Below are 26,422 nucleotides of genomic sequence, written 5' to 3' on the forward strand. Positions count from 1 at the left end.
AGCCCCTTCTGAACACTGACATAAGGTACTTACTACAGAATTGAACATAAAATGAAAATAGAAGAAAAAAATAGTAGCGTGTTTTGATTCCTCATCTGCAGTCTATCATCATCACCAACTCTATTGATAGTCACAGTCATGAGTCAATTAAATGCTCCAGCACTGAAGGCCCAGAAAAGTAAGAGGAAATAAATGGAAATATTTTCTATACCTAGGTTATGTGGCAAAGAGTTTACTATTGAAGATAGAACGATATAGCCTCATTGAATATTTAAACACTAATCTCTTTACTCACTACTTCTATTAGCACTGCAAAAAAACTAAATTAGGCTTAACCCTTGCTCAGGAGAAGATATAGCCTTGAATGATGATTTTCTTCTTTTGGGATTCTTCATTACTAGCAGAATAAAAAGTCTGAGGAGGTCAGAATACATCAGTAGCTGATCAGAACAGAATCTATGAGTAATCAAGTTAACACAAAATGCATTATGATATATATAATTTTTAAATATATATATCATATATATTTAAATATAATTTTTGCTTTTCAAGATGGAAGAAAAATTTTTGAGTGTACATTATGTTGCAAGTGATAAAGAAAACCAGCTGGAAGGAGAAGGAAATTTCTAACAGATTGTAGTGGTTTGGACCTTGTTTTCCCCAGAGGCTAAGAAAGTGGTAGACCCCAAGGGGTGGAAACCCCTGGAAGTTTTGAAATTCTGTCCAATGAGCACTCCTGCAAAAATGTAAACATACCACAACCAAACGGAAGAGAAGAGTTGTAGTTTTGAGGTAGAAGAAGTAGCCATGTTGTGAGCCATGAGAGGAATGGGCTCTGAGCCCCTCGGGGCTTCTGGGCCCCCCCCCCCCCCAGCCCCAGCTGGGGGCTACAGAGACTTGGAACAGTGTTAAGCTGGACTATGTGTCTGTAGCTGTGAGCTGGAGGATGTTTTCCATCGTGAGTGAGCAGAGACAGAGCAGAAGCGGCGGCAGCGTCCAGAGGTTATGGCTAAAAGCCAACTGATAAGACCTGAACCAGGGACGCAGCAGAAACAGCATGCAGCCAAGGAAGACTCAGAGCTGCTCAAGCCAAGCCTGATTCCGAGGTAGAGAACCAGCAGCAGAGAACAGAACTAAGTTTCTACAGAGAGAAAGCTTAGGGGTAAGGACTGCAAAACTCCCCTAAACCTTGTTGGAGATCCCTCCAAAAATGGAGGGGGTGGACTCTTACTGATTAGAAGTCCTAGATGGAGTAAAGGAGCTAAGGAGCTCGGTCGTCCTGAGAGCTCAGCCAGGACGGAGTGTGGGAGGTTGACCTTGAAGCCCTCCCTTGCTGAAAGCTACGAAGAAGCTCGCAGCCTGAGACAGGGCACAGAGGCCCTGCAAGGAGCTTGAATCTCCTGGAGATACCAGACCGTCACGAAGACCCCCCTGTGCTTCGTGATATGAAATGGTGAAACGACCTTGTCTGGGGTGACGAAGTCCACGAAAGACCCCTCGGTTGGTTGACGATGGGGCCACGAGGGGGAGTTTGGATACCCCCTCGTGTGTGCTGGCAGAGATCCAGCTATCAACTGCTGCAAGAAACAGAAGAGAGAGAGAAACTGCTGCCTTAGAAGATGCTGCTGCTTAGTGACTGCTACTCTGAAGAAGCTGCTGCCCTGAGAGACTGGAAGGGATCTGTCCTTCTTTCCCTCCTGGACTTTTATTTGGAGGGGAGAAGAGATCTGATCCATTGTAAATACTTATGTCATAGTAGAGATAGCTAAGGTTGTGTATAATGTATTGTAGTATTTATTTGTATAGTCATTGTAATATATTCCCTTTCCCCACTTTGAGTCTGGTTGTGTTTTGTCTGGAAAAACCCATCTCACATAGGGTTGAGATGTGGGAGGGGGATGGAGCTAGGGAATTGGATTTTGGGCTGTCTCAAACCATGACACAGATATAATTGTCTTTAACCGTTCTTCAAACATTCTTAGCTCTGATGAATGCAGCATGGTGGACCCAACACATGATATTTGAAAAAAATGAGGCTATGTGTACACAACTAATTTAAACAGGATGGGCTTAATAAACAAATTTCTGGAAGGAGTTTTATGATCTGCTTTGGTTTTGTTGGGTTTTTTTCGGTTGGGTTTGGTTTTGTTTCTTTGGGGTTTTTTCGCAGTAAACTAAATAGCTAGAGGTTGCAATTTCCCTGACTTTAGAATATATTAGTTTGCAGGACTACACAAAGGTTGGATAGACAGGAATACGGTTGTAATGTTATTAGGGATTATTTTATTATTTTCCATGTTGAAATTAATTTTAAAATCTTTTACAATATAGAACCAGATATTCTTGACTTCTAGTATGAAAATAATTCCTTTAATATTTAGCAGACAAAGTATTATTAAGGAATGCTAAACTCACTTTTCTCCTTTGGCATCCATATTTCATGCTTGGATCACAGTACTGGCTTTTTGTCTTTTCTTACAGACAAGTTCACTGTTTTTTCAGGTCCAAATAATACTTTTCTTCATTGCCCACTCTTTCCTTTTAACAAAATATACCTAGAAACAGCTTCTCTCCAAAGAATGACTAGTAATCCTTAATATTTTGCTAGTGTCATTTATTACAAAATTTAATATGATATTGATAATGGAAAAATAAAAAATGTTGGTAAGTTACTAAACTAAACCATACCTTCTTTTTCTTTTTTTTTTTTTTTGGTTGGTTGGTTGGTTTTTGTTTGGTTTTTTGTTTTGTTTTTTTTTGGTTTTTTTTGTTCTTTATTGGGGGGGGGTTAATATATGTATATTTACGTTATGATACCACTTTCATTGTTATTTTCTATCTGGCCATACAATCAGATCTTTTGCATATTATAACACTGGAATAATAATTTCTGATAAATACAAGGTTTTAATTTTCCATCTAAAAAAGAAGACTACAGAATATTTATGTTTTCTACTAGGGTCTGCCTTTTAGAAAACTCGAGAGCCACAGAAAGCACTTTGTTTTCCCAGAGCAAGCACCTGCTGCATTATGAGATTATAATTAATACCCTGGCAATTTGCCCGCACTTTTATTTATATAGATTTGCACACTGTGTTTTCTAGTAAATCTCTAAGCACACTTGAAATCAATGGCCTAAAACCAAAAGAACTCAGTCAGCTCTAATCAGATTCTGAAACATCTGCAGCTTTATAATTGACAATTGCTAGGTTTAACACAACTGCCTATTGAAAATGTTTTTTTTTGTCATAAAACCACAGCAGTGTCTCTTCTTTGTGTATACCAAGGTGCTTGAGATTGATATCTCTGCTGATTTACATCTCAGCTGCATTCTACATGGCCTTCTTAGAAAACTTCTGTCTGGTACTCTGCAACTTCTTCATTCAGAAGCAAATGATCCTCCAGCATTCAGTTTACATTAATGCATCTGGTCACAGGAACAATACATGTACTTAAACATGCACATGCACTTTTGAAGTTGCAGACATTTGCAAACATAATTCAAGTGCCTGCCCTTGAAAGAGGTTTCATGAATTTACAAGATTTAATGTACAATATGTACGAGTATTAAAATTTTTGAGGTGCTTTCTTAATCTTTTCTGGACTGTCTGCAATTGATTCAGAAGCCAACACTTAGAAGAGAAAAAAACTCTTTCAAATGCGCTTCTTTTGACACATAATGCTAATATTGTAACAGACATCTGCAAATGTTAACATTTGTTGTTAAGATCAACTTATCAAAGTTATTAGAGAGATGCCTCTGCCTCAATGAAGGAACAAACCAGACCATATGCCGAAGTCAACACTACAGATTTTTATTTAGCAGTGCATGTGAGGTACAGAGAGATAAAAAAGAAACAGGGAAAAGGGGGGGAGGGGGGTGGAGAAAGAAAGTGACAGAGAGACAGATTAAGCAGAAAAAAATATCACCACTCTGTGGATTCCACCGATTGGTCCTCTTCTTCTGGTCTTCTCAGCGGTGAGAGTCCCGGTCTTTTCACGGTGATGGTTGCAGGCTGAATCTGTCAAGGGAAGCCTGGAGTGGTGAGGAAAGCCTGCAAAATAGAGTCTATGCGGTTTTGTTATGATTCGACTAGGTAGAAATGCCCTGGTAGCTCCCCTGGGGAGGGAGTGTTACACTGGATGATGTAATATGGATCACGGGACATATCAGGAGTCTTTGACACCTTTTAAGATGTTAGAGCTGCCTTTTACAACAGTGCAGTTGAGTCAGTTATTGCTCATTATGGCCCATCAGCAGACATAAATACCTTGAGGCTTCGTGTGAATGTTCTGGTACTGCCCCGGAGTGGAGGGGAGTTACTTGTGTAAGGACAAATACCCTACTCTGCCTTGCAGGATTTTCCTCTTGATTAACAAGATTCCCGTGTCTTGATTAACACCCAGCCGGTAGCCTGAGGTGTCGGGTGTGCACACCCTCAGCACCTGTGTGGTTACTTTGCACATCAGCTTGCACCTTGTTTGTTTGAGCCATTGGCATTCCAACCACTCATATTTGTGGATACATGCTTCTTCTGGGATAACTGGGCAATAGTATGACCTCTCAAGTTCCCCTCACAGTCCGAATTAGTAGGCATATTCAGGCTTCACTAAGAAGTTGCTTCTTTGCACACTTTGCTACAGTAGACAAAAGTCTTTCGGTGACTTTAACAATGTTTAAACCAATAACAATTTCAGTCTCTCACAAATAGTAATTCAGTTTTCTTCTCTAGAGGCATTTTAAATACGCATGCAGGTGTTTATACAGACAAAAGAGCATATATGTGTTTCAAAAGGAAAGAGAAGCTACCACGATCCCAGATACAGAGGCAAAAACTGGAATCATTTATTGAACATGCGAGTGCTATTTAAGGGTCTCAGGGGCTTACATGCTAATGAGGAGGCAGGTTATTCCAAACAGGGGTTTCCACAATCTATTAGCATTTCCAGTAACAGGGGTGACATAAGGGGAAAAATGATTTTACATTTCTCTGAGACAGTATTTACATTTTGGGGAAAAAGGTCTGATATTTCCAGTAAGCAGGGTTACATTGGAGAAGGGTGAGAATTTACACAGGGAGGGAGAAAACAATGGGATATCTGATAGCATCATGTAAAGTATCTCTACATCCTGCTGGGGGAGATCAGGACAATCCATACGAAATAAATGTCAACGGATCTTGTCTGGTCTTTTAGATGTTGTTTTTTTCCCCAGCTTCTGTGGCCCAAGGTTTCCTGTTTAATCCTAGCAGTTCCTTTTCTGTTGGCATCCGAATTTTGGACTGTAACAAGATATAGTTTCTCTATATGCCTTAAAAGAAAATTTTCATCGCATTCCTGTTTTAGAATGTTTACCTGAAGAAGTGTATGCACCTGCAGAAGCTTATTCTGGCATAAAAATCTGTGTGTGTGTAGACATGCACACTTATAAAAAAGATCTTTTTATTTTCTAAAAAAGAACACAGAAAAGTATGAAACTCCTTTTAAAATTCAGTTTTAGTTTCTGTCTTTAACAGATCAACATTTATTAATGGCTATAGGATTCTGTTGTAGTGAGAAAAGGATTTTGTCCTCATATTATATATACTTTAATTTTTATTGTTTAAGTTTTTTGTTGTTTCAATATAGCAATATAGAATGACACCTGTATTTAGAAAAATGTATTTTGTGTTTTTCTCAACTGAGACATTTCAGAACCTGGAAGAGCCAAAATGTAAAATAGTGATTGCAGAGATATTTGCCGAGCAAAAACCCCAATTTTTGTTTTCTTTTCAATCAAAAAACGTAATCTGTATACTCTATATTTAAACTTGTGTAAGTCCTGAGCTACTTTCAACCCTATTCTTAGTGTACAAGTATAGAAATGAAAGCAGGAGTTGGGGCAGTTAGAGGTATTTCTTCTTGAGAGTGCAAAGTTTCACACAGGTCAACCACATAAGACTGAATGAAGATATATGGAAAGCTTGAAGTGTGATGAATAGAGCCTAAACAGAAGAGGAGGCACTGTGTGCACACAGGGTACCCATTGAACAGGTCTCTACAAGGTATGTGAACTGCCCTGTGTTCAAAAGGCCATACCTCCCAAGGAAACTTTTGTTGCTGCTATTTTCTACTATTGACATAGATGGATCATTTCCTGCTGCCACTGAAAGCAGGTTTTAAATATTAACTGGGGTTCATAAGCCTCTATGCAACTTTTATAAATCATTACTGCAGAGCAGTAGTCAAAAATGCCATCTGTGGAATTTTTTGAGAAAGGTAGCCTGAAAACATAAGGAATGGCCTAAATTTTTCCTTTTAATTAATATGACAAAAGTAGTTGCAAACATCTGAAATGATTACATATCTTAATAAACATACTCAGTTCTGAATTAATTCAGTGTTAATTGTATTATTATGCACATATACGTAAAAAAATAAAATTTGAAAAATCACAGTTTGTTTATACAACTGTGTCTCTTAATGTTGATTAATCATTTACATTGCTGTTGAATGTTCTACAAGGCATTATTGAGAAATATAATACCAATCATCATAACCAACATCAGAATTAATCAATTAGTGATTATTACTTCTGATTATTCTGTATTTATATCAGACAGGATTAGCAAGTCACTACAGATTCATTGAAAAAAAAAAGAAAGCTAGAGGGTATTACATTAGGTAGAATAATATCCTAAATTTAGGTTGGCAAGTTGTTTATGTTACTTTCTAAATGGCTGCCATATGGAATGCCTCAGGGACTTTTATGGGCATAAAACCTCAGCTCTTTCTCACTGGTACTTTGGATGACCTTGAGTAACTCTATTCTCTTTGACTGTGCTTCATCCCTCTGCCTTCATCTATTTGTACTGCTAGCACTTTCTCTTATCATGTGTACAGACTCACTGATGGTGATCTGGCTATTTCAATGTTACATTCATATGAAGGATAATAACAGTGACAACAATAAATGTATCAGTGGTTTGATTCGGAGTCTATAGGAAAAAAAGTAACACTTCAGTAGTGGTTTCTTTCCCAGAGAGAAATCAGCTAGAAATAAATTGTTTGTTAAGTCCTGTAAACATACGTATCCTTTTAAGAATTGAACAGGGTCAAGGAGACATAATGTACATAAAGCTGAACTAGTATTTTTGTATGGCTTGGTACACTATAACTGAAATTATTCTCTCTTGTGAAAGGCACCATTCTAGAATCCTTGCAGTATTTCATTTCTCTTTGAGAGTTGCAGGGTAGCAGCAGCAAAGTAGTTTGAGTCACTCATCTTCTTTTTAAGGCTTTAGTTCACATTCAGCCAAAGAAGTTAAATTAATGTTTTTCTTGTTGTCAGCAAGAGGCACAAAGAGATATATATTACTTATAACTTCTACCTAGTGAGCAGTTATTGACTTCAAAAGAATGAGCTGATCAGGCTTAGAAAGCCATTTAGTTCAATTGTGCAAGGTCCCAGCATTTCAAATTGGCTGGAGTGAGAGAACAGTAGCATAAGGGAGGCAAAAACACTGTAAGGGTTGGAGCAGTTTAATCCTTTCTGTATGTGCTCAGAGTCAGTAAGAACAACAAAATACCATAGGGTGTCTGTGGCTTCTTTTACACTACTGTAAAATGTACTGTAGAGCGTTCGAGGAGACTGAAGTTTGGGGGGGAGGTTATATGGCAAAAATAGTTTGGGTATAGAGCTGTACACTCATGATTTTCAGTAATTTAGTTCACAGACAAAATCTATAAGGAGGAAGGAACAGACTAATGTCATCCTGAAAAAACATCTCCCAAAAGTGGTTATGTTTGTAGTTTCTCTAGTTCAATAAAGGTGACAAAGGATCCTTTACGGAGTTTGAACTCAGTCTCTACTGACTTAGTTCAGGTTCAGTACAGGGTGAGGCAAAAGCAGGACATTTCTGGTTGCCATCTGGGATGGTCTGAGAGGTCCTCTGGAGATCACCTGAGCATGGACTCACCACACATGTGCCCCATTTCCAGTTCCACCATGAAAAGACATTTTCTCCTTCATCAGCCCCTTCTTGTGCAAGCACATGGCATGAACTGTCTGGGTGGTGTATCCAGGTGTAGAAGAAAGGCAGAAAGTAAACTGGTTTTGGCACTTTTATGTTGGAATTCTCCCAGTTACAGTAGTTTTGGTCATGGAGGTCCCATTCTCAGGCAGTTTGTGAATACTTTATTTGGATAACATTTGTTCCTCCTCAAGTGTTTTTGGGGGTTATTTATATAAATTTTATTTTTTTGTCTGCTTTTTGTGCTTTTTGTTTTCAGAGCAGAGTTTGGGCATCAGGTTTTGTTTCCATTTCTTTGGTTTCCATTTTTTCCAGCAGCCTTTCCTCACCCCAGCAGCAGCTGAAACAGGTTATTCCTCATCCTATGTTAGCTCTGCCCTGGATCCAGGCTGCAGCTATCCACCTCTTCTGGCATCTTCTGGGGGCTTCCACAGCTAGAGGTTTCTGCAAACCACTACCTGATTGCTGGGAGCCTGCTTGTTAGCTATTTCCTGATAGGCCAGTAGTTGAGGCAGGGGGAGGGCTTCCCTTTTTTGAAGTCTCCATCTCCCCCTTCACTCCCCTGTAAGCAGATTTTATGGGAGGGAAGACGCAGGTCACATTTCATACTCGTGGAATAGATAAATTTCATTACAAGACCATGATATCTTTCAAGTGCATTTTCCTGAGTGCCACCAGGGAAGTAAGTCTAAGTTATCTCCCATGTTTTCCTTCCTTCTGTGAACTCATGCCTGAGGAGTGGCTCACCTTCATGAGCACCCATGGAGTGGAGCACTGCATCCCAGGGACATGGCTGACTCACGTGATTAAGTTCTGAAGAAGTTATAAAAGAAATAAAAGAAGCTTACTAAGTGTTGGGTAACTTTCTTAATAGATATTTATGATAGTGCTGTGAGTACCAGGAAAGAACAAATAAACGAAGAGGAAATCAGTTAAATCAAATCTTCAGGTGTAAATGCTAATTGTTGTTCCTGAGTACTAAATCATAAGATTTTAACTTCCAATATCACTTTCTACAGTGAAGATTTCACAGTAGCTTTAAGCTTTTTACCTCATCAGATAAAGTCAGGTATAGCACTGCATTCCATACTGTGACTTGAGATGTGGAATGCAATGGAAGTGACTGAAGGCATAGGAACTGTCCTGTGATGCAATGGGCAGCATTTTGTTGTATATACAGGGTTGCAATCAGTGTTAGGATGGGTAAAGGGGAATCAAAAATACATAGTGGAGCCATGAGTTAGTTTTATCATCCTGGTGTTCTGAATTACCTAGTTAATACAGGAAAACACATTAGCAAATACAGTTTAGAGTTGTTACAGGAATTTTCAAATTTTTTTTAGTAGTTGCCTTTTATTTGACATTATTCTTACACTTCCAGTATCTCTCCATGCAATAAATGCTGACATTTAAAGTTTTCCTTATACAAAACCTGGTGTAGGCCATGGTAAGCCATGAGGATACTGATGCCTTCTCTGTGAGGAGGAGCTTGATGCTGCAGGTGGGGACTTCTTCCTTTTCATTTTTTTTTGAGCCCACGTCGGTTTCTATAATGTAGCCACCCACCCACAAAAGTCTATGGTTTGTCTGGCAGTGACTTGGAAGGTGAATGTGACACTGTTCCCAGAGGGGCCGTCCCCAGAGCTGAAGCTGGAACAGGGGAGGCAGCAGTCACTGAGCTCAGCACAGTTCAGATCCAAACAAGCTGAGACAAATTCTGAGATCTTGTAGTGTCAGGCCAATGTAGGGCCCATATCATTCTATTGTTAGTGGTACAAATCGCATTTACTGAAGAACAAGAGGTGTTAAGTGCAACTATAATTTCCCTTTTGAATCTGAGACACACACAGTATGGTAACTATGGTATGGGACCTCTGTGAAAGCTAAGCACTTCTGGAAAAGTAGCAGGAAGCCTCATGCAATACATTAGGTTGCTGAAATGGCTACTTAATATCTCTAGGTGACTGAATCCCACACTATAGCTAATCAATCCTTGTGTATGTGTTATGAAAGGCATGTATTATAACAAAGTCTAAAGATTTGTCTCTATGAAGGACCTTGCAATTACACAGTATAAGAAGAAAATCAACTAATGTTCTAGTTAGTGTGAGGACCTCTTATTTAAAAATCAGATCTTGTTTCATCCCCATTAACATCTACATAATCTTTCCAAGAACTGGTATGTACTATTCTTCTACATAATTCTTCAACAGTCATCTGGAATAAAGAATAAATGCATGTTACAAATGGCACATTAAGTAGAATATTTGTTCTTGTTCTTAAGAACTTGGATGGTTCTTAACAGCTTCTCTCTTTTCCCACTAATTTCTTTTATTGTATTTTCAGGTCTCCAAGAACTATTATAGCTTCGTCCAACCTTTCAGAGAGATGCTCTTTTTGTGTAAAAATGCTGGTTTTAAGGGTTTAAACTACATTGAGGGCAGTCAAATATGTCCCTTGATAAATAAACTGACTTGACAGTGTTCTCTACTACTATTAAATGAAGCTATAAGCTCTCCTGAAATGTCTGCTCTGCAGAAATTGCTGTGAATGCTAGGGATCTGGGCAGATTGCAATATTATCTGATCATGCTTTGGGGGAATCTAAGGAAAAGGTTTCTTTTTAAATGAGTTTTTCCTAGCCATTAAAGACATTTTTAGTATATCACAGTTTGTTCTTGCTATGGTAGTTCACTTTCTCCTCTGACCACCACCATGGGAAAACTTTTAGTGTTTCTCACTTCAGCCAAATAAACAGCAGCAGTTATTAGTCATGAACATGAACTGGAAAGCCTACCTTGTGAGGAAAGGCAAAGAGAATGGAGTTTGACTCCGTTTGTTTGAATGGAGTTTGAACAGAGAATGAGAAAAGAATGCTTACAGGGGAGGTAACCATGTTCCAGTGTTCAAAGAGTGGTTACAAAGAAGGTGGAGACTCTCTTTTTTTTCAAGGATTCACATGGAAAAGTTGAGGGGTAATGTGTGCAAGGTGTTCCTGAGGAGATTCTGAGGAAAATTTTTCAAAATTTAAATAATCAGCCATTGGAAAAATCTTGCCAGGAAAGGCAACATTGAATGGACAACACTGAATATTTTAAAGATTCAACTGGACAGTGTGCTGAGGCATCTTGTCTAAATAATGCTTTTGCCCAGAACGGTTGGGCTAGATGATCTTTGAGGTTGCTTCCAATCTAGTATTTTGTAAAGTATCATTCTTTCCAGGTGATGCTATTGCTTCACTTTTGTGAATCAATCTGGGATTGTTTTTTGTCAGTGCTTCCAAATTTCATAGTGCTTAATGTTAGAAGTACCCATCAGAGCCTGTAGTTGTACAGTGAACTAGAGGTATGAAAAAAAGCTGAGGGGAAAAAAAAAAGGTTCAATGAAATTTTAAGTCTGTTTGCCTCTCCCAGCATGTCACATTAAAACTTTGGTGTCTCAACTGCATGAGAAACATACTTTTTATGTAAAGCCAAGAATTTACTGTAGGTCTAATTGGAATTATAACAGTCTTGCCAAATAAGTATTATTAGTCCAATAACAAAAGTAACTTACCATGCAAGCTATCTGATTATTGAAGTTCAATCACAGTAATAATAGTTTAATTCTTAAAACTGACAAACAAACTTTACGCCTTCAACGGTTTCATTCAGGGGAAAGGCTTATGGTGCATTGTCATCCTGAATCCTTTGCCAACAGAATGCAGTGGGGGGTTCTTCCATCTCATACTTAAGCGGATCATATCGGGATACTTTTAAGCATTTTCTAGTGCATTCTATACCCTGTTTCTTTTGGTTTTCTCTGTTATGTCTACATTTTTTTTATAACTTGTGTTTTATTATGTTGGAAGCTTGTCTTTTGTTACTCTTAAAGCCATTTACGCTCAACTCCAGATGCATCATCTCTTCAATGATCAGTAGTTAGTCAGTGATGATTTCTTGATAGCCTTAATCTGTCATCCCATGTTTATATTTTTCAGAGTATCAATTGTTATGCAGTATTTGTGTTCCATGGTAACACATAATTTATTCTATGCGTGATCGAATGTACCACTAGACTAGTACTTGTTATCACTATCTGTTACTCAGAGTTATATCAGAATTATTACAGAAGACACATATCATCACACAATTCCACAAAGAAAAACAAAACTCAAACAAATTAGATAACAGTCTGATACAACTAAAAAAGCTAAAGCTAAACTCCAGGCAAGCATAAGACAAGTCCAGACAAATCATGCTTGATAAGCCCCAGTCCAGTGGCTTTGCAGTGCTAGAAGAAACCCTGTGGTTTCTTGTTCAGCAATACCATATTTACTAAGCTAAAGGACCACAAAAGTGAGACATGGGACAAACTCTATTGATATTATTTGTAAAACTGACAATATATTCTCAAATGAAATTTGTTGCTATTCACTTGGTTTTGAACCATTCACAGTCAAAATGACTAACACTGAGAAGCAACTGAAACTGCCACTGTGAAATGACCCCTGGGCATTCTAGCAATCGGCTAAGGGGAATAGGGAGGTTGATCTTGAAAGTAAATAGCAGCCTGCTAACAGGGTGCTCCCAATTCTCTATTATGACTATATTACAGAGTTGGGAAGTACTTAAGTCTTAAATAATACTTAAAAAATTAGACTAATTACAGTAGTACAGAACATTTTATATCAGAAGGGTATCTCTCCGAGTAACAACTCTTTTCTCCTGTTCTCCTTTCTCCTTTAGCATTTCGTGAGCTCTTCACTTCTTTTGAAAGTTAATATAAACAAAGGAGTTTAAGTCAAACACTCGATGTGAGGGAGCCTGAAATCCTGCAAATGCTCTATCACATTAGATTCTGTAGTAGTTCACAAAAGAAAAATATAGGAACAGCCTGACAAAAAAAATAATTACAAAACTCAACAAAAAGCTCCACAACAAAACTAAGCACCTCAGCTGGAATACAAATCAAACACCAGCCTTTTCTGGTCCTGACACAGATCAGTTACAGTGTGAAGCTGTGAGCATTCAGTGGAAGCAAGCTAGCCTGCAGTCCTATTTATATAAGCAGAATTTGCAGACAGTGACCAAGAACTTCAGCTTCTTTAGCTGCTCAGACTTCTGCAAGGTTTTGAGACAGTGAGAAAGGATACCAACTCCCCAAAGCTCTCTCATTTCATTCTCCAAATTGAGAAGCAAGAATAGTAAGGGAGAGCAGAATCTTGTGCATCTTAAAGCAAGGCCAGAGGATTTCTCCTCTTAGTCTGTTAGATGTTTATGTTTACACATCCAGTCAGAAGCAGGGATGTGTCCAAATTCAAAAAATGCAGATATATTCCCCACTAGGAATCCAACCACATTGACCAACACAGTAGTGCCTTTACAGATAGATAAAGTGTATGAATTGCTCTCTGGAGACATCAGCCTTGCCTTACTGAAAATTGTGAGACCTTAGATGACTTGAAATGAGGGGCAGTATAAATAAAAATTACTTTCCTTCATTTTCTGTCTTGGTTGGAATAGGCTGAAGACCATTTTGACTATTTTTATCATCATTTGATGGCTGTTTCAGCACAAAGAGATCACTATGAGATTCAGGAGCAATGCCTTTGAGTGAATCTATATAAAATCTACCAATTAAAAACTTAGGTTTTCATGTGCATGGTTTGCAACACAGTCAAATAAGGAGCTAATTTAAACCAAGGAAATTGGACAAGTAAATGAAGAATAAATAAATGATGTATGATATTAATCTGTTTTGTTGTATCTAGGATTGTGAATGAGTGCCTGGATAGCAGAGACATGTCAAGACTGATATTATGAGAATTCACATCAGCTAAGGACCTGTCTTAACTTATTTGTTCATTTACAAGAACTATTAGTAAAAAGCTCAGAGGACTTCTACTTGAGAAAGCATTGACCAAATGATAGCTTTGCTCTCTGTGAAATCTAAGTGCAAATATGGATTATTTTAGCAAACAGTTGAATGGTGGTTTTTCATCAGTTCTGCAAGGACAATCCACACACACAACATAGTGTTCCTACTTTAATTCTGCCACACTACTGGTGTGTGAAGAAAAGCATCTAGTTTCCAATTGGGCAGGTTAATAAAAGAGCGAAAGGAGTGTTTTAACTCTCATATATTTTCATCAAGGCTTAGCCATTCTGGTTATTTTACTGTATTCATTCTAGCTTGATATTCCACAGATTAACCTTTCCTTTAACACTGTCACACCCCACCAACTGTGATTTAGCAAGTACATAATTTATCACTTAATAAGAATGTCCGTGTTAAGCACAGTGGGAGTTTTTACTGGCAGTAAAATCTGATTTTCTCATAGGAAAAATAAAGACTGAATCCAAGTGGACTGAGAAAGTTTAAGGTCTCCTTTAATGAGAATGACCTTAGAAAGAATGAGACCTTTTATTAGCAAATATTTAGTATGTGTGGTGGTTGTCCTGAGACATTCTTTGAGAATAAAGACCCTTATTTACCTTACATTCAAAAGGTGTGGACAATGTCCAGAGTAATACTGTGTGTCCTGAGTAGTTAAAAATTAGTTTTATTTAGCCTACATTGCATTTACATTATAATAATCAGGAATTAAGCTCTAAATATGGTCCTTACTGCCTTATCATTACATGGTTGGGGTTTTTTGTTGGGTTTTTTGTGGGGTTTTTTTGGGAGGGTTGTGTTGGGGATGTTTTTTTGTATAGAGGTAATAAGTTCTCTATTTTGTTAACTATCCTTCAAGCACAGAAGAAAGCTGAAAAGTTGCAGAAATTCCAGCTCCCATTTTGTCTAAATAACCTGAATCTTTTTGGGCTGCTACATGCAACATACCTCCTCCAGGAAAAAGGATTCCCTAGACTAGAGTATCTAGCATATCATGCTGACAGGGTCACTTTTATAAGAGGATGAAGAATAAGCTACTTCTGTTTCCTTCAGTCTTTAAAAAGTGTTGATGTATCAGTTTCATTCTTGCATTTACCCTTGTGATTATAAATCTTAGGCAATAATACGTGGTAGAGATGGGGAGAAAACCCAGCTATAAATGTCTGATATCTTTAAACCAGTCAGAGACTTCGTTAAGTCTGTGGTAAATTCTGATTGTTAGTGAAAATCTGGGGCTATGGATAAGGTCTGAACCTTATGATTTGTGGGTCTTGTTCTAATAGCAGTTCTCCAAGAGAATGACACTATTAATTACGTTTTTCAAATTCATTTTACCTTTGCAAATCTATATTTTGTAGAAACTAATGATGAATATGGAGAAGTTCCTGACTATCAGAATCAGAACATTTACAAGATCTGAACTCTTGGACTATGTATGTGACTGCTCTTTTTCAACCTAATTTTTCTCTTATAACTATTTTCATACCACTCTAAATTATGTTAATCTTTGAATGACCTCTCCCATAAAGAAAGCAGAAGGAAAAAAGATGACTCTTGTTACTTCAGATTACCGTTCTCTAGTAGAGACTCTGATGCTGACATGATGGCAACATAACTTGAGATCAATAAATGGAAGAAAGCCCTCTAAAATCAAATATACAGTCAAGTGAAGAGGTCACTAACTAACTGATCCCTGTTTGGGGGTAGAAACTTGAATCTTTATTGAACACACGCTTCACAATATAAGGGTCCTGGGGTAGGACATGTTAATGAGGAGGATGGGTTATGCTAACTAGGGGATGGATTATGCTAACTAGAGAATTACACGATCTGCTACAGTTACACAGTTGGTTAATATTTTCCCTTGAACTAGGACCACATGGGGGGAAGAGAACAAAGAGGTTTCTACATGGTCTGATAACATCATCACAAAGTCTTTCCATATCTTACTGGAGAAGACAGGACAATCAACACAGCCAAACATTAATAGGTCTTGTGAGGAAGCGTCCTCAGAGTAAGGAGTTTCTCCCAGCTCCCGTTGTCCATGGCCTGCTACATAACCTCATCAGCTCCTTCTCTGCTGATAGCCAAGCCCCAGATCCCAATACTCAAGTGCATTATTGCTATTTTTTTTCTTTTTTATTCACATTTACGATTCTTTAAAATAGAACTAACATTTCCTGACCACCATGGAGAGCTATAATTTATTTTTACTTCAGTCTATGGAAATTTTTATTTCAGAGGTAAACAAACTTAGTTCATTCTAGACAGTACATTAAAGGAGAATGCAGAGAAGGGAAGAGAAATAAAAAAAAGAAGCATGATAGGCTTCACTTGTAGCTTAGGGGAAGCTTCACTGTCAGTGTTCTAAAATTAACAATCACAGCATCACCTTTGGGAAGGGTTTTAGAGAAAATAATCTGTGAAAAGCTCTTGGGAGATTTCTGTAAATTCCTTACTGGATGCTTTCACAGAATCTCTCCTTCGAAACATGCTTCAAAGTACATCAGGAGAAGGAATTTTCAGTAGCATTAATGATAAGGCAGCTGACTCACATTATTTTGAACATGGAGTCATTTGGCTTGTGGAGACAATGGGTTTAACCCACAGTGAAACCACAGTACCAACAAAGATCTATGCTGTTCCAACATAGGATCCCAGAAATCACTAAGAGTTCACACACATGTGCACACAAAATCAATGTTCTTTTCTTCCTCTATCAATTTTTCGGTCTCTAAAAGCAATATAACACATATTTTATTTTTTTTAATAGCATCATCGACCAGCATCCATAATCTTCAGACCAGAGGGATGACCACACAGGAGATAATTTGCTTTGATGCAGTAGCTTCGTTTTTCAGTTTTCCATAGGGAATTACTGCATCTGAGCTTAATATGGTGAAAGCTCAAAATGTGTAGATGGTAAAACATACATGGGACAGTTTCCACCAAGATAAGCTCATGTGCAGTATCCACATTTTTAGTGTTACTTGAAGGCCATGGTAGAACTCACTATGAAAGTTGTTTTAAATGTCTGATGCAAAGCTTAGAATAATGGAGTATCTGGAAGAAAGCTCGAAGTGATTTGCTATAGAAGTTACTTCTAAAGCAATGAGGAGCTTGGCCATTGTTAGATAATTATAAAAGCTTCCTCTCTGAATTCTCTATCAGCTTCACAGTAATATCCCCATAGCTAATAATCTTACCTTTATGAAACAAATATTTCAAAAGTTTCAGTACCTTGATAAGTGAAACAATAATGCTATAAAAGATTCTACTGCCAATAGGTTGGGGTTTCTTTATATTAATCAATTTAATGTTATAATCATCAATTAGAGCATTGTGAGAAATAGAAGGAAAAAATAGACCAAAACCATTGTCACCTGAAGATGCTATTTTGTAATTGTGTCTTAAAGGTTTTTGGTTAGTTGGTTGGTAGGGTTTTTTTGTTGGGGTTGCTTAACTTCACTTCTTTTTTTCCAACACTTCTGCATCCTTCTCCTTCCCCCATGTGGTGTAGGGGTAATGGGGAATGGGGGGTTGTGGTCGTTCAATGTATAACCTGATGACAGTACTTCCAATATATATTAATTTATGAGGCAACTTTTTTTCATGTGTGTATTAAGGCAATACAGAAAATGTATAGGCAGATTTGTAAGATAAGGAAAAAAGAACACACAGAAATTAGAGCAGCAAAGTTTGAAAGAAATTAAACGATCTAAACATTAAAAGCCTTATGAACGTCACACTGTAACTTCCAAATGAGACAGAGTTCATTATTCAAATCAATGTTGATAGGGTCAGGATTCTGGTTTGCTGTTGTATATGTTGAGAAATAAATTCAGTAAAATAAAATAATGTTTGTCTTTTTTTATTTTTTTCTGTGAACAATTCTACTTAAAAGGGCAAAAATTATGCATTGGTTTCCAGTAAATTGAAACTTATGGTCCAAAAGGTTAGCTGTTAGAGAGTGAAGTACGATAAAAATTGAGAATTTATTTGTCACTGTAGAAGAATTTAAAAAAAAAATTTAAAGATTTAAGAAATCATGTTGTAATGATACATATATTTAAAATTAAGCAGTTCTCTTATTAATTGTTTTCTTTGAAATTAAAAAGGTTTTGCAGAAGTTTGTAGTGTTAATATTTTTCATGAAGGTCATGCCTCAATAATGCCAAGACAAGAGTCATGTATTTCACAGGAAATGTCTCTAATAATCCTGAAGGTGTTTAAATTGTCTGGTTTTCCTTGCTCTTCCTGTTTGTTTTTTTTTTCCAAGCTAGCATATGAGCATTGATTAAAGGAATGATAAGGTCTATGTTTGATCAATTTTTCACTTTTTTAATTTAAAAGGTACAACTTCCTATCACACTTGAAGTTGAAAATTATGGTTGAGATAATAGAGGTCTGATACTAGTGGAAGTTAAAAAGGAAAAAGTTGCTTCGCAAATGTCAAGGCACCTTGTGGTCCAAGATGATTAAAACTAAACTGTTTGCTATATGAATCCCAAGGTGCTGCTATATCTCAGGTTCCATGACATTTAGCCAGTGACTTTTCATAGCTTGTTAATAATGTATAGCAATCCTAGCATAAATTTGCAGTGACAGAGCTGGCCTGTTACAGTAGAGCAGTTAACTAGATTTATTTTGGACAGAAAATGTAGATTTGAAGATGAAAAATAATCATGAATAATGTCAAAAGAGATTGCACATTTACAAGACTATTTTAGGCAAGACAGTTGCTCGGGACATGTACTTTTCATATTGATCTATTATTCTGCCAAAAGTCCTAATTACCTAACTGAGAGGTATTAACAAAACATTACCACAGTCGTCAAGGTTCACACTTACAAAGAAAAATTGATGTCCCAAACAAATTTCATTGTGTGAACTGGTCTACAAAGTACATTGATTTTACCAGGTTGAATAAGTAACACAGGCAGGTAAAGGTTACAGCATAAATGTTTTCTTCTAAGTAAAATTGCAGTTAATCCTTGCTCCCTGACAAACCTAATAAACTTGTACGTTGTAGAAACCATGTTTTTTCTGAACCTCATAGCTCACTAATACACAAATTATTCATAAGCTTTAAAAGGTCACAAGGCAGATGAAGAAAGAGAGGGAAAGAAAAGGAAAAGGGTACAGGTAAAAAATAGACTTAAAAGATGAGTTACAAAACAGACTCAAAGAGTGACGAGTTACAATAGGATTTAAATTAGAATTGTAGGGGAAAATTTGGCTGACATTTGAGTTCTTACATACTTACTCTGAGTTTGAAAGTTTACTAACATACAAAAAATTTTACTTTGACTGCAGCCATAATTGCCATAGACCAAAACTCTTCATTTAATTCTCTTAATAAATTACTAATTAACTTTGGAATTGTTTTAAATGTACTATTTGGTGTAGTAGAAATGTTTGCATGCCACTAGCCCTTAGAATGTAAAATTACGTGAAGTAAGTTTGACAACAGTTATCACTTCTGTTTCTTTAACAGGAATTTTCTGTAGGACATCTAGGAGTTGAAGTCTCTTACTGATTTACTCACTCTTTATATGGAAATGTAAAAAGTACAAATATTTTTGCAACCCCAAATTTGTTATTACAAAATTCTGATTGGGCTTTAATAACTCCATTTCGGAATAAAACTCTTGAACAAGTTTGTCAAGTTCCCTTCCCCCTTCTCTGATGACTCCTTCCAGAATCTAAAATAATTTATCATCTTATTTAGCATAATTTTAAGAAGCAAAGCAATTGCAAGGGTGTTTCAGATTTGTCTAAATGTAATATTTTGATCAATAATCTTTGATACAAGAGTCTAAGTTGAGTTTATGTTAAAGTATGAGGAACTCTGGAAATCAGCAGACATTCAGGAAGACCTTTCCTCAGATATGTTCTGATTCATAAATAGATTCCTCTGCTGCTCGTTTAGTGTTAATCTAAAAAAAATAAATAATTATATATATTATATATAAAGCAAGGATGTTTCTCATTACTAACAATTAGCCGAGGTCTGATCCATTTTTATAACCAGCCTTGGGGTAGGATGTCTACAGCACTGAGACAGAGATACTTAAATCAGGCAGGTGGTATTTTCTCTGACCTTTGTTTGATAAAATATCAATTACATTACAATTTCCTGTAGTTCTGTAAGCTTATCAATATCATAGTAGCAAATGTTTAAACTATGATTTAAAATTACTAAATCTGTGAATATTTCTTATGACCTGGTTAGTCCTTCCTAAACACAGGTTGGTGAAATGCATATAGATAACACTCACTGTCTTTCTGTATCTATATAACAGGTTATAGGTTATAGATCGATACTTCATTATATTAATAGGCAGCCCCTTAGACTGCTATGCCCTTGTCCTGAATGAGTCACCTTTATTTTAGCTTGAACAACTAGCTAGGCCATCGTCAAGCTTGCAAATTGCTTTTATACTTAGTCCATTACAGACCTGTTCTCCAGACCCTTTCCTGCCAGTTCCTTGATTCTGTGTATTGTCTCGCTTACTCTGTTTAAATGTCCTGGGTGTTTTTTGCAAAAAAAAAAGGCCTTCAGTGCATAATTATTTTACTGAATCAAAGTACAAAGTCCCGTGAGGCAGGAACAAAGAGCAGCTTCTGTGAACCCATAATGAAAATCATCTTAATAATGCTAGAATTCTTTATCTGTCAAAATAAATCTTTGCAACTGTTTTGGGTTTGTGTGGCAAGGATTTTTATGTCTGACGGAGCTAATACCAGATGGCTCTGAGACAGATCCACTGCTGGCCAGGGTTGAGATCATCAGTGACAGCGATTGCACCTCTGGGAAACGTATTTAAGTTGGGGGAATAAAGTCTGCTGCAGGCAGAACAGTAGTGAGAGAGAGGATTGAGACTATGTGAGAGAAACAACTATGCAGACACCACACCAACATAGGGTGTTGTTCAGGACCCAGGTAGCAGTGGTTTATTACTGCTATCCAATGACTGAATCTTCCCAGGTATCTGCAACCACTTGTGACATCAAGTATGAGAGAAAAGTACAAACCTTTCAATTTTTTTGCCAACTAGCTTTATAAGCAAAACAGTCTTCATGTCATCAAGGTTTAACATGACAATTTGTTATCTCAGGACTTTGGGGGACGGTGAGAGTGCAACCATCATGTTATGGAATCATCTAGTGATAACTGGTGAACTTCTTAAACTGAACATCCCACTAAAAGTAAAATTTGAAGATCCAACTGTAAGAAGTACAGCTTCTTTAGAAGAATAGGGCTGGAATTATATATGCGTTATCACTCCCAACACCCTCCAGAAGTGCAGGGGTACAGGAAAGGAAGAGAAAGTCTAAGGTAGATTAGCTCTAGTTACTGGAGACCGACACTGAGGATGAGGAAATTAGTATTTACAAGCACATTCAGTCTATGCCCCAGAGTTTTTGCTTTTTAGACTTTCAGATGAAATGGACATAAAAAAAGTCATAGTTCTAATACAGCATGACTAGGGTACCAGCTCTTCCTAGCTCCAGATGGCCAGTGCCCAGGCAACTTTGTCATTCAAAGGGCAGGGCTTGACCCTTCTCTTCTTTCTCTTGATACTTTTTTGTCCTTTGTCACAGAAATAAAATTTCAGAACACAGACTTTTAAAAGTTTACTTCCCTTTTCTTCAGTGACTCTTGTGTGTTCAAAGATGTCTGTTGTTTTGATCTTTGTATTTTCCTACTCTAAACATTCCCAGCCTCTTGTTCTGTTTCCATTCTTACTCTCTCTTAAATGTTCCATCTGTTCTCTCTCAAAATTTATATTCAGTACAATAATTGTTGACAAGAAAAATAATCTGTATCATATATACATTACTATATATTCTGCGTTCATATCAGCCAGTAGCCCAAAGCACAAGCATAAAGAGGAAGCACCTTTAAAATGATCAGCGAACCTTATTCCTGATTTAGGAATTAATTACATTTTGGAAATGCCTAAATGTTATAGTTACACTTCAAGACCATTTTTACCCACAGGTTTCTTAGATGACTAGGGTTTAATTTAGGTGTAAGATAGTTCTTACCAAATAGGTGGAAATTGGACACCGATTCTAAGCCTGTGTATATACAAGGTTGTTTAGACACTTAGAGGTATGAGTCCTCCTCTAGTTTCTGTTTTTGATTGTGATACTTAATATCATCATCATCATGGCTAGGCTTCACGAACGAAAATTTGGGAGGGGCTGTGCAATGGATTAGGTGAGACGCAGTATGCGCGGAACTGAACCCACCCTTTAATCCTAAAGGTTCATCTGCTGGGGCCGAGAGAGTTTGGACGGTGGCAGCGAGGTCCTCAGGACATAGGTTTAATTAGCATGATCTTCTCTTGGATGGATGGCCTTACAGGGGTAAGCGAGCTCCATCTGCCCCGGTTTGGGATTAGAGTTGTCCTTCTCCTAGGATGACTGCCGGAAGGCTAACGAGCTCATCCTGCCCAAGGATGTATTGTATCTGACCCTACGGTTTTGACCTGTCAGGCATGGGCGACCCTACCAAAGGCGTGTACCATCACCAGCATAACTCGCAACCACATAGGAGTACACAGGCTACATTCCTACTATTAAAACAATTAGGGCAAGTCTTACACTTCCTACTTTTCTGCCACCTATCTATATTCAATCCCAAGGAAATACCCAGGAACAACCCTTTGTCCTGACCACCCTTTCAGGATGTAACAAATATATCGAGAACATACTGAACATGGGCAGTAGCCGCAGGTGAGCCAAAACCAAACAAATGAACGTTTGTTCATTCCAGCCCCCATACCCACCCAGGGTTTGAGTACCTCTCAAGGCCCTAGCCTGGCCGAGACTCCCAACGCCCCAGAAGAAACCGTTATCCACCCTGACCTTATCCTCCCCCCACTGTGTTACCTCATATCTTCCCACGCACCGCTTACCTGCGACACTTCATGCAGGGCTGCCCCCCCCGCCCACCCGCCAGTCTGAGGACCCCCATGGCCCACCCAGCACCCTTCCCCTCCTCCAAACCAGACTGGCAAACCTCTGTGTGCTCCGAGGCCTCCCCTCTTCTCTCCCACAAGGCCGCAAAGCCACGCCGGCGAAGTTCCCTCTCTCCTTTCCCCCGCTGGGGGCGGCCCAGGGGCAGCCCCGTGCTGCACAGGGGTTCTGGTGGGGGAGGCCCCGCGGCCACACGGAAGTTCCAAAGGGTGATACTTAATATAGGTGCTATTAAAACTGTGCTTCTCACAACCAGGGCAAGTGCCTGTTAGCTTCCTGGAGGACATTAATAAACTCTTGTATTCGTAGGAGAAGATAGAGCTTCCATTCCAGATGAGATTAGTAGGAAGTGAGGAATGATTGCAAAATAGAAAGTTTACAAGTATAATTTCATCACAATTTGCAGATAATGCCAGATGCAGGTTAAAAATGGCAAAGAACTGGCTCCTACAATTAGGAGTGATAGTAATGCCTCTGTGATGACATATTTAAGAACAGAAGGTTGTTGCTTTGTGAAGAATTCCAGCCAGAGAAGAGTACAGTGAGAACACGTGAACAACAGTGTAGACCAAGGTCAGTGCAGAAGGAGGGGTGGCCTAGAGGTGATTGGTCCCAGGAGAGTTCCCCCTGAGGGACCAATTGGAGCTGTTCTTTTTCGCTCCTGTGAAAATTAGATATCAACAACAGCTGTAAGTTGTTGGCAGAGTGTGAGAGTGCGTAAGAGAGAGAGAGAGAAGCCGGAGGGGTGGATGGGTCCCAAATTCTAATTATCCAGAGTGTATTTCATATAAAATAAAAAAATGTACTCAAAAGCAAAAATAAACCAAAACATAATTACTGATACATAGCGTAATGATCCTTCAGGACGTGTTAGGCATACCTGTTTCATGGTCCATCCTCCTCCTCTTTTGCTTCAGGGTCTGGAAAGCTTAAGGCAGACACTGCAGGTACCTCATTCTAATGATATGTTTTGTATTCACACCTTAAGGAGTAGGTGACATGAATGTTTGAATTTACTCAAAGGTAATTTGTTTATGTACTCATCTTTCTCTAAGTGGGGCATAAACTTTTATGCTTTTCGTTAGAGCGAAGACAACACAAGAGATGTGCACCACCCAGTTAGTAACAGGAGTTTTTGAATACATTGTCTCGTGAAATATACCTATGTATAATGCATCTCAAAATAGTACATGTAAATACCATTATGGGACCCTGTTTTTCAGAACATATTTGCATATATCAGTAAAACTGTGCAAAGATGTGTTTCAATAATGAGATTAGTAGAATTTCTGAACTTCATTAAAGGTCTTGTGAGTATTGTATGTTGAAATTATATAGAACTATTTTGATATCAATTATCCCATAGAATTTGCAATCACAAAACTACAGAGGAGTTTTTTCAAGATGGCTAATATTTGATATCTAGAACAATAATGAAACCATTGTCCCTGAAGGTTATCTTTTATGCTGTAGTTTACATAGTGCAATATTTGTCAACAAGCAATTTTTACAAACAAATACTGTGGTTACTTAGCTAAACTATTTCAGTAGGTAGTCTCCCAAGAGTACATTAAGAAAGGTTTGTATTCAGCTTGCTAAAAACAGTAAACTGTAATTGAAACTGTTATGTTTGATTATGATCCAGATGTGAAATTCATGGATGGGTTTTGCCATCATAAATCCCCTAAAAGACCACCATAGGTTGCAACATGAAACTTAGAAGAGTTCCAGCAAAATACTCCTTAAAACAAAATATGAGATTGCATCTTGTTAATGCACATGCATTAGACACATTGTTTCCACACAAGGTATATTTTATACGATGTTTATGCACAGTATAACACTTTGGAATGTTGTTTGCTTCAGGTGTCTTGCTGGATTTTCTGGACAGTTTTGTGAAATAGAAGTTAATGAGTGTAATTCATCACCTTGTCTACATGGCTCAACCTGTGAAGATCATATCAATGGATACACTTGTAAATGTACACAAGGTAATTGCTATGTGACAGAGCAGTCTTAAACAATGATAGTTTTTAATTACCAGTGTTAATACTGAGAAAAAATCGTTAAATTATATCAAGCTCTTTTTGTGTATTTAACCTATAAGGTACAAAAAGATTTGTACAATTTGGCAAGATTTTTGAATGAAATCTAAAGAGAATTAACTATCACAATAAGAATGTTCGAAGGGCTTAAAACTAAAACCAGCTCACTGAATTAACCAGAAGAATGACCTAGAGCTAGGTTAATTCTTTGTGATCTTTTCTAACGTAACTTACCAAGCAGCCAAGTAGGCACTGTTTAATGGCTAGATAATTTAACTACTTGTAACATAAGACTAAAAAAAGAAAATTGAAAAGAAATTCAGAACATTTTAACTATTATTGTTTTTGTTATTGTTAATAATAATAATAATAATATTGCTATTATTATTATTGCTGTAAGACATATCATGCTTATGTCCACCGGTAGGGGTTAAAAGGAATTTTTTGAACTATTACAAATAGAATGAAAAAAGGCACTTTCTTAAAAAGTGGGAGCTTTTTTCTTACGGTGACATAGGTCAACTAAAACAGATCCGGTGACTTAGGAAAGTAAAAGAGATTTAGCATCTATAAAAAAGCAAAAGTCACAGTCAGCCTGCATTGTCACACAATCACAAGTTTAATTTGTTCTGGACTACTCACAATCTCTTGTCATTTCTATTAACAAAAAGCCTTTTGGCAACATAAGTAGTATTTCTGGTCCATATCCATAAGTAGCATTCTGCTCCACAGGTTACTATTAAATTAAGAATTTTATGAGTACCTACCTCTGAAACTTTAGTTTTTCAGTTTAAGTCTATTATTTACTATTGTATAGACCAACACTGCTGAATAATTTCTTTAATAGTATTGGCACAGGATTTCTTAGTTATTATTTTAGAGATTATTTAGAAATATTCTGAATGATATTATTCTGAGTGATTCTATTAACTCCTGATATCTTCATGCACCTGATCTACTTACTTCCTTTGTACTGAAGTATGGTCACCTTCTTGATTAGAATTTAAAAGTGAAAAGGTCTTGCAAAACTCTCCTGAAGTCAAGTGACCATATATATATCACACTTTTCTGCAGTCTTTCTAGCAATCTGTTTATATAATTCCTATTCATACTTGTTCTACATTTAAAAAAAAAACACATAGGGAATTGAATAATAACATATTCTATTTTTTTTTTCATTCTGAATTGTCCCTAGTGCAGCATGTAAAACTGCAAAACATATGTAAGAGAATTTTTTTTAAAAAAAAGTATGGAAGATTTTGAAGCAAAAGAGAACATGTGTGTAATGAGAGCCAATTTGGCAGTTTATTCATTTGTTTAATTGGTACTAAGGAATGATACTCTGATATGTAGGACTTAAATCCAAGCATCTTTGGCTTACTGGAGCCTGATTATGTTTAGGACTAACTTACTTAAAGCTTAATACATTCATAGCAACTTTTTTAATGTCAAGGAGATACTCGATGATTCAGAAAAACTGTATACTCCTGATTTATGA

The 26,422-nt window shown here is 37.4% G+C and overlaps 1 protein-coding gene across 1 annotated transcript in view; it reads left to right on the top strand.

The window, feature by feature from the left end:
• EYS (eyes shut homolog) overlaps positions 1-26,422 on the top strand; it is an 852,398-nt gene that overhangs the window by 478,803 nt on the left and 347,173 nt on the right. The window contains exon 30 of the mRNA XM_032683211.1: positions 24,746-24,870. Coding sequence (XP_032539102.1) covers positions 24,746-24,870 — 125 coding nt within the window. The remainder of the gene's footprint in view (positions 1-24,745; positions 24,871-26,422) is intronic.

The sequence above is a fragment of the Chiroxiphia lanceolata genome, chromosome 3 (assembly GCF_009829145.1).
Source record: "Chiroxiphia lanceolata isolate bChiLan1 chromosome 3, bChiLan1.pri, whole genome shotgun sequence".
Taxonomy (NCBI): Eukaryota; Metazoa; Chordata; class Aves; order Passeriformes; family Pipridae; genus Chiroxiphia; species Chiroxiphia lanceolata.